This window comes from Haematobia irritans, chromosome 1 (assembly GCF_050003625.1).
Source record: "Haematobia irritans isolate KBUSLIRL chromosome 1, ASM5000362v1, whole genome shotgun sequence".
Lineage (NCBI taxonomy): Eukaryota > Metazoa > Arthropoda > Insecta > Diptera > Muscidae > Haematobia > Haematobia irritans.
Window position 1 is genome coordinate 280,971,821 of NC_134397.1, and position 13,255 is coordinate 280,985,075.

General features: G+C 30.2%; 1 protein-coding gene and 1 long non-coding RNA gene across 2 annotated transcripts; both read left to right on the top strand.

Annotated features, from left to right (window-relative positions):
- The first annotated feature begins 6,001 nt into the window (after positions 1 to 6,001).
- Positions 6,002 to 6,515, top strand: LOC142219836 (uncharacterized). Its single transcript, XR_012717802.1, has 3 exons — positions 6,002 to 6,094; positions 6,151 to 6,274; positions 6,337 to 6,515. It is a non-coding gene; the product is annotated as an uncharacterized LOC142219836 (long non-coding RNA).
- Positions 6,516 to 8,324: 1,809 nt separating this feature from the next.
- LOC142227965 (putative defense protein 3) lies at positions 8,325 to 12,559 on the top strand. Its single transcript, XM_075298218.1, has 3 exons — positions 8,325 to 8,748; positions 8,806 to 9,025; positions 12,271 to 12,559. Exons 1-3 carry the CDS (start codon positions 8,526 to 8,528, stop codon positions 12,338 to 12,340), a joined length of 513 nt encoding a protein of 170 aa, XP_075154333.1. The 5' UTR covers positions 8,325 to 8,525; the 3' UTR covers positions 12,341 to 12,559.
- The last annotated feature ends 696 nt before the right edge of the window (positions 12,560 to 13,255 follow it).

Consider the following 13,255-nt stretch of genomic DNA (forward strand, 5'->3'; position numbering starts at 1 on the left):
TGTTGTAATACTCGCTAGAAAACGAGCTTATTTCTGGTAGAGAGCAAATTTTTATTAATTAAAAACTGGTTGCAAGTCTTGCAAAAGAATTAAGCAACAAAAACCAAAAACGCTCACACCAATCAAATGATGGTGGCACTGAAAAGGAGTAATGATCATTGATATCGCAGAACACTTATGCGGTTATAACATACATAATAGCCCTGATTACATATTATGCCAAATCGTTTTGCGTTAAGCCTAGTAATAAGATCACGTTTTCGCATGAAAAACTGTTATAATCCATATAAACAACGTTTGCGCGGAATAAATGTTTTCGGACATATCGTGGTGTACCTATGAATTTTTTGCACGGAAAACTAGGCTGGCATATTTGTGCGCACAAATAAGTTAATAACAATGTGTTATTCATTTTTCGCTGAAACTAAGTTAGTACACGGATGAAAAAGAATGTTTTTCATATGTTTGGCTATAAACATTATATGTTTGGAACACAAATTTTTAAACACAATATTTTTGAGTGCAAGCATATAATGTTCATAAACTAGCATAACATGTTTGGGACATATATGTTAATATGTTAGAACATATTATGTTTGGGACATAAAATGTTTGTAAATATAATATGCTTGGATGCAAACATATATTAATTTAGAAATAGCCTATAAACATATATGTGTTTAGTAGCTTGGAGCGCTATTTAACAGGGAGCGATATTGAATTAAGTTGGTGGTTGTTGCTTGTTATTACAAAATTAACATTTTATTTTTCCTTGGGCAATTGATATGCTACTTCTTTGATCCTTACAAACTGTGTGGTCCGCTGTTCGAATCTCCGTCCGGTAAAAGGTAAAATTAAAATAAAAAAAATCATACAATTGAATAATTTCTTCTACAATGTTTGTATTACAGAAAAAGGTGCTAAGAACTAAAAAATCTCGTGGAAGTGAGAAAGATGTGGGGGAATATACAATTGGGCAGAAACAAAATTTTGAGCATTCAGGTCGAAAACCTATGTTGTTAGCACCTATATTACCTGTTTATTTTCATAATTCATTATGATTGTAAATATATAAATAAATAAAATTTTAAGCACAATATTGTTTTGGAGATTTTAAGCATATAATATTTTTGGGTGCAAAATGCTTCCAAACATATTATATATTCACATAATAACATATTGTTTTTTGGAAGACAACATTATTGAATTTGGATGCAAAAATACAAAATGTTTGGAACTTAGACTACCCAAACATATATTGTTTAGACCAATATACTTTCAAACATATTATATATTGGAAGAGATCAAACATATAAATGTTTGGGCAATACCCAAAAATATATATGCTTGAAGCAAAATATTTTTGGGAGTATATGTTACAGAAGCGATTTTTTGTGAGCGTGTACTAAGCATTAGTATGGTATTTCTTTTCTTGTAGAAAATGCGTACTTTTTTTCATTTTTCCCGGAAAATTTACTTTTTCTAAAAAAGCAGTCAAAAGTGCGCATTCTTTACAGACAAAATGAAGGTAAAGCACTTTTTCAGAAAAGAAAACACCATTACTTTCCTAAAAATGATTTTTCCCGGCGCTTTCAATTAGCAATACATTTTTTAATTGGTTCAATTACAAATTTACATATTTTAATTTGGTTCATTTTGCCCTGAGAATGTACTTTTTAAGTTCTTTTGTTAAAAAGCAGGCAAAAGTGCGAAAAGGCTTCGAATTCTTTTGTGAAAATAGTGCCACGCATAAAGGCAAAGTTCGGGTATTTTCAGCACCGCCGACAAACGAGGGTGCTGCGATTGCCCGATTTCCCACTTTGAATTCTTTTCTGCCCGCTGAAATGACAACATTTTTTAGCTTGCTAGCAATATATTTTTAATTGGATCAATTACATATTTCATTGTGCACGGAAAATATACTTTTTAAGTTCTTTTCAAAAAAAAAAACAGGCAAAAGGCTTCGAATTCTTTTGTGAAAATGGCGCCACGCATACAGGCAAAGTGCGGGCATTTTCAGCACCGCCGATTTCTTGCGGCGCTTTTAATTAGCAATACATTTTTTAATTGGTTCAATTAAAAATTTACATATTTCATTTTGGCCAACAAATTCAGTTAATTTATTAATTGAATTCAACGATTATTTTTTGTATTGCTGGAAATCTGGCTTTTATATGGAATGACAAAATTAATTGATCCAATTAATTTTTTAATTGAAATGTCTTCAATCACGAAAACGGTAGTATAAATCAAAGTTTTAATTTGGCATCTAAAAAATAATCGATTAAAAACTTAATAGATTTCATTAGCAAATTTGATGTTGATTGTAAAATTCAATTAGTTTTTTAAATAAAAACGTAACCATTTTGTAAGTTTATTTTCATTAAAATGAATTATTAAAGAAAAGTAACCGTAAAAAACTTGCTATTTTCGTGCGATAATGCGAACTTAATACTCACCTTAAATGTGAAATATTGTCTATTGAATAATTGTTTTTACTAACGTAGACGAAAGAAATAAATAAATGAATGAATTTAGCTTTATATTACTTGTTTTATTGCACAACTACACCCAAAGAAATTGGTTAGTAGAAACAGCAGAAAAGTCTGCTAAAACAGCAAAAAGTCTGCTGAAAAAGGGAAAGTAGTCACTGTTTGGTGAATTACCAAACAGTGTCTGCTATTTTTAATCAACTTAGGGGCTATCGTAACACAATTAAAACAATATTTTATGAATATCTATAGTATTTATCCAAAAATCTGAATACTTATCAAACTGAGGCATAACAGTAAAGAAAATGTTTGCTGATCGCAGTTAGCTTGTAAGTATATTACAGTGCAAAAATTTACCAAAAACTTCTATGGTTCTTAAATTTATAACTGACCCTGTAGTACAAAAATTTAACAGCAGACATCGACTGCTGTTTTTAGCAGACTTTTGTCTATGAGTGTATATACAACACATTTTTATCAAATGTCAAAATTCAAGAAGACAAACTTGCTGTATTGCTTTGAGCTCCAATACAATAAGGCTATCAAACAAAGAGTTAACTCACTATCGAAGTAATGGGGAAAATGTCCAAATATGTCCACACACCCATGTGCGATTGGTTGTAGCGTAAATATATCGATTTTTCTTTATGCCGCACTGTGAAAAATTCTTTTAGTTTCTCTTTGGATTCATGTTAGACTTTACGCAATCAGTTTGTTTCTTTTGGAGATTCTTTATTTCGATTCCAGCCTATAAAAACCATAAATTAAAACCGAATGTATCGTTAATACATTTTTTCAATTTCTAAATGCTTTATCTTTATATCTTTAGTAGTAGTTCTTTTTAATGCCTTATAAAATAAATCAAATTGCATATTTGATCGTGACAAAATACGGTCTCAGCTGAAAATATATGAAAATATGTTTTTTACCACTGTGTGACGTAGACGTACTGTTGAATGAAATGTTGGCAAATATGAGTTGCCAAAAACAGAACAATTTCTTGACTTGACAAGTTTTTAGCAGCGTCGTTTTGTTAGCTGGTTGTGTTTTTTCTTCGTGACTTTGGAAATTAGTCTAAGATTCGGAAAGCTTTCAACTGGAGTTGTTGATGCTGAGCAAAAATAGAAACAGAAAGGGTACGAGGCCGGGTCATAAAATGTATGTTTTAACCCTACAATATGGAATACGCTTATGATAAAATGTCCGCCTTCTATTGAAACTTAAATTTGCGAGTAGCCATTTGCACGCAAAAAAATATTTCCTTCTAAACGCAATTTTAGACAAACAACCATCGGTTAACATTTCCTTTTCTCTGTAAGCAAGTTTGTTTGGAAAGGAAATATAAATTTTTGTTATTCTTTGCCTAGTTGCATCTTCCCTTATACCTTTCTCACATTCACGTGGTTTATTTAGTTTCACCACTCACTCCAATAAAAACAATGTAGGAGGGGTAAATTTGACCCCTCTTTTATATTATATTTTTTGTTAATAAAGTTTACTTTTTGTATCATTATTACATGTTTTGATTAGAACACACAATTTTTCATGAAAATAAAACAATATTTCGCAATATTATATGTACTTTCCAAAATTAATAGGAACACTCAGAAAAAAGTGCCTTCTAAACTAAAGGAAAAAATGTTCATCAATTTAGTTTAGCCATTTTATTTCCATTAAGGTAAATTTTTGTGTGAAATAATAAATTTTACTTGTTTCAGTAAAAAAATCCTAAACTGAAAGCAGTTAGGAAAAGTTCATTAACTAGAATAAGGCATGGAATTTTACTAATACTGTTTTCTTCGCTGGGTATAAGAATTTACTACTGAAAAAAAAAAATTATTCACTGATAACAAAGCATTCGTAAGAATAAACAAAAACCGAACTAAACCCAAGTTTACTCAAATTTAGTAAAATTTCCTATAAAATAATAATTCTGACTTCCTTTATTATAGAAAGCTTATCATACATACGAATAACACTTGGCATAGAAAAATATTTTAGTTCATTCGTACTAAGAAGTATTCAATCCTTTCAAAACTTAAGGAAACACACTTATTGCAATGTAGGAAATTTTCCTATATTTCTTTTATCTGCATGTAATCGATACCAGTCATCTATGTAATCGATATGTTTGCGCGTGGGTTGTTTTTTTAATTGGAATCGTGTTGTTATGATATACGGAGAGATTGTTAAAAAATAATTTAGTAAAATAATATAATAAATAACAAATCAAATATATATGAAATAATTGTTATTTTAAATTAGTGAGAAAATACCAGAAGAATAACAACCCCCTAATTCGTCAATAATCAGGTAATATTCAGTGACGCTAACCTTTTGTGAAAATTGGTTTATGATTTTTTATATTTGTAGATATTGAAATTGTAAAAGGAGGACAAAATCGTTAGGCAGCATCTTATTAAAAGTGAAAGGTACAAGAAGAAAAAAAATGCGGTTTACAGTCGATAATTTATTTATTTATTTACAATCATACAATCTAACAACATAGGTTTTCGACCTGGCATACAGTTGATAACTTTACATGGAATTTGCAAATAGTGCAGTAATAAACTAATATTTCAAGGCCAGTCGATGTTGTTGATTTTAAATAAGTATAATTAATATATTAATAAAACATGTATTTTATAGAAAAAAATTCTCTCCAGAATGAGTGGCCCATAACACAAATTTAACCATATCTCGACTCTCCAGCGGGTCTGGAACACATGCATTCCACGCAGGTTTAGTCAACCCACACTTTTTAATGTTTAAAATAAGTTGCCTTTATTTGATAATTCGAATCTTCAGGTGGCCAATTTAATACAAATTACAGTAAGACTACAAAAATATTTTAAAATCAAGATAAAAAGGAAAGCTTAAACTAATTATAATATTAATTTAAACAGAATAATATTCTATATTTTTGTTTCGAGTGTATGAATAAAAGTGGTAATTTCTCGATACCACTGATTGCTACACCCAGAAAAAAGTGCCTTCGAAACTAAAGGAAAAATTTTTCATCAATATAGTTTATCCATTTTATTTCCATTAAGGTAAATTTTTGTGAGAAATAATAAAATTTACTCGTTTCAGTAAAAAAATCCTAAACTGTAAGCAGTTAGGAATAGTTCGTTAACTAGAATAAGGCATGGAATTTTACTCATACTATTTTCTTCGCTGGGTATAAGAATTTACTACTGAACAAGAAAATTTTATTCACCGATAACAAAGCATTCGTAAAAATAAACAAAAACCGAACTAAAACTAAGTTTCCTCACAATTAGTAAAATTTCTTATAAAATGATAATTGCGACTTCCTTTATAATAGAAAGTTTTTCATACATACGAACGACACTTGGCATAGAAAAATATTTTAGTTCATTCGTACTAAGAGGTATGCAATCCTTTCAAAACTTAAGGAAACACACTTGTTAGAATATAGGAAATTTTCCTATATTTCTATTGTCTACCTGTAATCGATACCTGTCATCGTAATCGATGTGTTTGCGCTTGGGTGTAATCGATATGTTTGCGCGTGGGTTGTTTTTTTAGTTGGAATCGCGTTGTTGTGGTATACGGAGAGATTGTTAAAAAATAATATGGTAAAATAATATAATAAACAAATAAAATATATAAAATATTTGTTATTTTTAACTAGTGAGAAAAATTTTCGTTTTTTGAAAATAAATCTATCAATATTCGTGATGGTGTATAAAGAAAGAAAACACCAGCAGAATAACAACCCTGTCATTTGTCTTCATTTTGGAATCTTCAATTATCAGGTAATATTCAGTGACGCTAACCTTTTGTAACAAAAATGGTTTATGATTATTTATATTTGTAGGTATTGAAATTGTAAAAGGAGGACAAAATCGTTAGGCAGCAACTTATTAAAAGTGAAAGAAGAAAAATGCGTTTTACAGTTGATGACATTACATGGAAATTGGAAATAGTGGAATAATAAACTAGTATTTCAAGACCAGTCGATGCTGTCGATTCTTAATAAATATATTTAATATATTAATAAAACGTGTATTTTATTGAAGAAAAAATCGCCTATATAGATAAATAAAATTGTATTTAAAAACGAAGGTAAGCAGTTCTAATTATGAAGTAAAAGTTTTACCACAAATGTGTAAGATTTGTCCAAATAAATGAAAAAATTCAATAAAATCATTCCATATTTGAATTCAAATCAGTTAATTTTTTTCATTCTGTAGTATAGTGGTAGATAAATATAGGAAAATGTTAACTAACATATGGAATGCATTATACCTAATTTCTACGAAAATCACATCGTTCAAACAAATAAAAATGTCTTTGGCGCTATACGAAGTTCAACTTTCTTCACAATGAGTTCATTTTAACTTAAAGAAGGGGTCACTTTTTTCTGGGTGTATGGAGTAGAGATTCGCATCTTAGGATAGAGCGCTGTCTACAAATTAAATTTTGCGTTAGGTGCAATGGGGCTAAAGGTGGAATTACATACCATGCGGTCATGCGTGCGTACGTTATATGCTTTTGTCAAAAAAAGTTAAAATGTTATAACTATAATTGTTTGAGTTACACTACAAAAGTAACGTATGCATATGACGCATAAAGTTGACGAACTTTTAACTTTTCAATGCGTCGGGTGCGTTGACAACATTAAACAACATGTAAACAAATCAAGAAACGAAAAACAATTTAAAATATTGACGAGAAATTATTGATTGAATTTAAAATACATAAAGTCCTATACTTTAAAAAGTGTGTGGAATACAAAAACATAACAAAAAACGCAGAGGCAAGGAATGTAATCAGCAAATTCATTGGTATTCCGACGCATACTGTGTAACTCAATTGAAGAATCGTATTCGTCAACGCATTCGAACGTATGTATATTAAAGTTGTTTTAGTTTTAACCAAAAAGTTTTTCATAAAATTTGTATATAATATATTTGAGAAGATCTATTGTAATTTATTTACATCGGCCTTTTGTTCGTTATCGCGAGTCTTCGACGGGGAATTACAATTTTAACACATAAATCAAAAGAAGAAAAAGGAGAAAGTTTTCTTCCGTTTCTAAACGTATTTAAATTGACAATTAACAATTGGAGAAGGACTTCAAACCGAAATAAAAAAATAAACAAATAAATTAAAACAAAAGGTCAACTGAATTTTTGACATATTTTATAATAACATGAAAATTTAAAATAATTTAAAATAAATTAAATGAAATGAGCGGAAGGTTGTTTTAGAAGTTGCTCTTAACATCCGATTTTCTTCAATTTTTAATATGTCATGAATTCAATTCAGTTAATTTTTTTCATTCTGTAGTATAGTGCTACATAAATATAGAAAAATGTTAACTAATATATGGAATGCATTCTACGTAATTTCTATGAAAATCACATTGTTCAGACAAATAAAAATGTCTTTGGTGCTATACGAAGTTCAACTTTCTTCACAATGAGTTCATTTTAACTTAAAGAAGGAATCACTTTTTTCTGGGTGTACTTTATTTCACAAGTCTTATTTTTAATACAAAAAAAAAACGCGTTGAAGGGGTAAATTTTACCATCTGCTTTATATTGAACTGTTTTAATAAAGTAATTTTTATACCATAGGAGATGTAAGGCATCAAACTAGTGGTCTCAGAATTCATAAATTATATGTATATCTGGCTCGTGTCTTTGTAGTCGCACTGAAAGATTCTTCTTCCCAGCATTTATAGGCCACCTGAATCGCCAAGTCAATTGGAGGCGAAGTTAAAGCTTATAACTTATGTTCGGTTAGCTACTTTTGGTTGATTTTTTTTTTTTGGTTGATTTGATTTCATTCAATGTACCAAAGCTCAAGTGATACAACGGTCATAGTTTATAAAAGAGCAAACATTTGGGCAGTGTAAAAAGATTTTTAACAACGATTTTCACCAAATCACATCGCTGAATCTAAAGATCGGCATTAGTTTTGAACAGCCTAAGCCGCCGGCCGAGAAAGAATCAAAAGAAAGTTATATTTGAGAAAAACTAAAGCGAAGTTTAAAAAGCCATGTCGTTGTGCAAAGTCAAAAAATATTTATTGTTCACTGTGATGCCGTTTATGTTGTTGGCTATTACAACGGCCTTCCCAGATGGAGCCCCTTCCGACACCTGTGTAAAGAAACGTCCCAATCAGCCCAACCATGGCCAGGCCAGATCACAACCGATGGAACATAATCCCTATAATGTGGTGGCCGACTCAGAAACATATCATCCAGGTCAAGAGGTTTCAGGTACGACCTTCCGGAACATTACAGCGGAATTTTAATTGTATATTTTCGTTTGCGTAGTGGTTATATATCCTCACACGAAGCAGGAACTATTTCGTGGATTTTTTATACAGGCCCGGGATGCCGACTCCAATGAATGGATCGGGGAGTGGTTGCACAGTGAGAACACTAACACCATTCCCGAATGTTCTGCAATTACGCACGGTGACAATCGCGATAAACTCGCTGCCAAACTAATATGGAAAGCTCCTCAGAATAAACGAGGGCGTGTTTATTTCACGTAAGTCCGTCTCCTCTTCCAAATGCCACTTACAGGCTTTTCAGGTAGGGTGAATGCAGCAAATGTGGTATACCTATTTGTGTTTCGATAGCCAATTTTTTGTTTTTCTCCGACGGTTAAGATTTTACCACATTCTTTTTACTAGTGTTAGCCATCCACGATACTATGAGCGAAATATAAGAAACCCATAATTTCGGTTTAATAAAATGTACAGGTAATGTGGTACACCATAATTTCGATTTTTTTGTAAAAAATAAATGCAATATATGTATTACATTGCATACATTTTATGCGTATTTACTACTCGTCCGTTATTTACATCCGAAAAGTAATAAATTGAAAATATACCTTCACACAAAACGAAATGATTAAGAACCAAAAAAAACATTCGAGCACAGGTAAATGTGATTTTTTCAACTGGCACAAAGAAAGAGTTGCAAAAAGCAAATTGATCTTTGATTGCTTTATTCTCTGACAGCCACATTCAGCTTGATTTAGTTATTCGTATGTTGTTAAATAGAGAAAAAAGCTACTATACCACATTACCAGCCTGTGCCACATTTGCTGCACTTACCCTATTAATTACATTAGTTAGACTCTCCTGTTTTCCTCCTTTACACTACAGTAATCGTACAATGTCATACCGTACTCTAGAATGAAAAAGTACATTGAGTTTGGACGTCTCCACGGCCACAAACTGGTTATGCTGACATTTGCCTTTTTTTCGTATATCAGTTTTCGTTACCTCACTTACAGCAACGGTCTAGCTATCGATTAATGTGTTCAGTGTGTCTTTTCTAGCGGAAGTATATTTTATTTATATTTCGCAAATTGCCGCTTCCCTTATTTGATTGGTATAGTATAGCACCAAAAAATTATAATTAAAATGGACAGATCAGACGATCAATTGAAAATGAAAATGTATATCTCCTAGTTTATTTCACAGTTCACTTAACGACTTCAATGTGTACAGGGCAATGTTATTGATACACATAAATTTGGACTAAATTGTATTCCATGCGTTGAGATTTTGGTAATACGTTGTTAAAATAACGAAAATTTACTGAAATGTTTGGATTTTTAACTACCTTTTTTGAAATTCTTACTTCTCGTAAAAGCAAAATTATGAACTTTTTTTCAGAGAAGTGTATGAGAATTATCACACCAAAAAAATAATTAAAATGGACAGATCAGACGATCAATTGAAAATGAAAATGTATATCTCCTTTCTAGATGTATTTCACAGTTCACTTAACGACTTGAATGTGTACAGGGCAATTTTATTGATACACATACATTTCGACTAAATTTTATTCCATGTTTTGAGATTTTCGTAATAAATAACGAAAATTTACTAAAATTTTTGGATTTTGAATTACCTTTCTGGAAATTCGTAAAAGCAAAAATGAAAGTTATGAACTTTTTTAGAGAAGTGTAGGAAATTATCACATTATTTGATTTAAAGTTGAACTAATACTTTTCTCCACAAAGAAAATTTTGTACAAATGAAATTCCCTTTTATTATAAAGTATTTTCTTAAAGATAACACTGATTTCTTGTCCTTAAAGTACGAATGTGTCTTTTGCTTACCATGGAAGACGAATGCGAATTTTGCTTAGTATAGTCGGTAATACTTTTCTCCACAAAGAAAATTTTATACAAATGAAATTCCCTTTTATTATAAAGTATTTTCTTAAAGATCGGACTGATTTCTTGAAGACGAATGCGAATTTTGCTTAGTATAGTCGCTAATACTTTTCTCCACAAAGAAAATGTTATACAAATGAAATTCCCTTTTATTATAAAGTATTTTCTTAAAGATCACACTGATTTCTTGTCCTTAAAGTACGAATGTGTCTTTTGCTTACCATGGAAGACGAATGCGAATTTTGCTTAGTATATACGCAAAGAAAAAAACGTTTGGAAAACGTGTGCCGAAAACGTTTTTCTTTTGTTAGAGTTTTTTGAATTGCTTCGAAAATTTTAAACTTTTATCACCAAAAAAATTCGTTTGTTACAACATTTTTATTTTTTTCAATAAAAAAGTTATTTTTGAAACAACAACACAGTCCATTTCGTTTATATCAAACACTGTTCTTTTCTGACTTTAGGTCTTTAATAAGAAAAATTTTACAGTTCAAAATTTAATATAGTACAATGTAATTTTGAACATTTTTTGGAATCTTCCGAATATATGTAAAAAAAAAACAAAAAAACTTTGGTCGAAGCAGGGATCGAACCCATGACCCTTGGCATGCAAGTCGGACGTAGCAACCACTGCTCCACGGTGCCAAACTAAATGTTTGTTTCTGTTAAATAAACTTTGTTTATTCGGTTCGTGGGCGCCGCAAGCTATGCTATATAAATATAACTTATATGGATAATTATCTATTGATGACCATAACAGGTACATAGCTCAGTGGTTAGTGTGTTGTCTTACAAAGTGCATGGTCCGCGGTTCGATTCTCCGTCCAGGCGAAAGGTAAAAAAAATTTTCAAATTTATAAAATCGTATAATTTCTTCTACATTGTTGGTATTACAGGAAAAGGTGTTAAGAACTAAAAAACCTCGTGGAAGTGAGAAAGATGTGAGGGAAAATGCAATTAGCAAGAAAACAATGTTTTTTTTTTTTGAGTTAGTCTTTAGAAATTGTTTTTACATCCTGGAAAATAATAAACGTTTATCACAAAAAGTATATACTTTTCTTCCAAATACACTTCCTTATAGCGAAAAGCAAATGAGAAACGAACTTTGTTTGTCTAAAATTTCGTTTGGGGGAAATAATTTTTTTTGCGTGTAGTCGCTAATACTTTTCTCCACAGAGAAAATTTTATACAAATGAAATTCCCTTTTATTATAAAGTATTTTCTTAAAGATCACACTGATTTCTTGTCCTTAAAGTACGAATGTGTCTTTTGCTTACCATGGAAGACGAATGCGAATTTTGCTTAGTATAGTCGCATAGTATATAAAGTTTTTTCCGTTTCGTTTTGTCCTTATAATTTTGTGATTCGAATTTAAAATGGGTATCATAACATTTTTTGGACTAAGGTCAACTTGACTTTAATAATTAAGAAAACATGTTTAAAATTAACGAATATACAATGCACATTTAACTTTTGGAAATTATTGAAGTGAGATAATTAAATTTCAAAAAGAATTGCAAAAATATTTTAAATTGGTTTCTATGACATTTTCCATGGAAGTAGGTTATAAATAATGGATAATATATTTTTTATTACAGAGGAACGGTTTTACAAAGTTATGGAACTTTTTGGAGTGACATCATTGGAAAGGTACAAAGTCAACACTGAATCATAATCACACAGCGACAATTATGTTACCCAAATTCATTCCTATAAAATAAAATGTTATTTTTGGCACCATATATCACAGAATTATCTTTAATATTATACTGTTCATGTGCCCTAAAATATATATAAAAGATGCCTGGATAATAATGGACTATTTTTTATATGGTATCTTTAGTTTTAGTTTATTGAACTGTTTTAATAAAGTAACCACGAAAATTTCGTCGATTCGTTTTCAATTAAACAGTCAATTGAATATAGATCGGATTCAATTAATCAGAATAAATGCGAATTAAAAATGATTGCTTGGTTACGTTTTCAATTAAAAAATTAATTGATTCAATTAATTTGTTATCAATTCGGAAGCAATTTCCAACTACAAACGTGATTGAAGAACTTTCCGTTCCTAATTAAACATTTAATTGATACAATCAACCTTTTAACTGAAAATGAATAATTTTGAGCGCTGAAGAAAAAATGCGAAATGAGAACAAGAGAATATGTATTTATTCAACATCGTACGATAGAGAGGTCAGTCTGTGGAAGTAACTCGTTATCGAGTAAATATAACAACAAATTGTAAAATTTTTAGGTTATAAATTTTTTCCCAAAGCATATTTAAGAACCGAAAGTAGTTTTTGGTATATTTTTGCATTGTAATATACTTACATGACTCAATTTGATAAATATTCAGATTTTGTTAATTTTTTCATTTTAACAAAGGGGTTAGTGTTTTTGGGTGTAAATGCTGGTATGATTCTTAATAAATACGAGTACAACAAATATATTAATAAAACATATATTTCAATGAAGAATATGTGGGCCTATATAAATAAATAATAAAAAATATAAGCATATCTAATTTTAAAATAAAAGGTTTATCAACAAAGTTTTTCTACCCTGACCATTTTTTGGTAT

What these genes read in the sequence shown, in the direction of transcription:
- LOC142227965 (XM_075298218.1), top strand. Translation starts at nt 8,526, where the DNA reads ATGTCGTTGTGCAAAGTCAAAAAATATTTATTGTTCACTGTGATGCCG. An exon ending in TCCAGGTCAAGAGGTTTCAG is followed by an intron (nt 8,749 to 8,805) that starts GTACGACCTTCC and finishes TCGTTTGCGTAG; the next exon opens with TGGTTATATATCCTCACACG. An exon ending in CGAGGGCGTGTTTATTTCAC is followed by an intron (nt 9,026 to 12,270) that starts GTAAGTCCGTCT and finishes TTTTTATTACAG; the next exon opens with AGGAACGGTTTTACAAAGTT.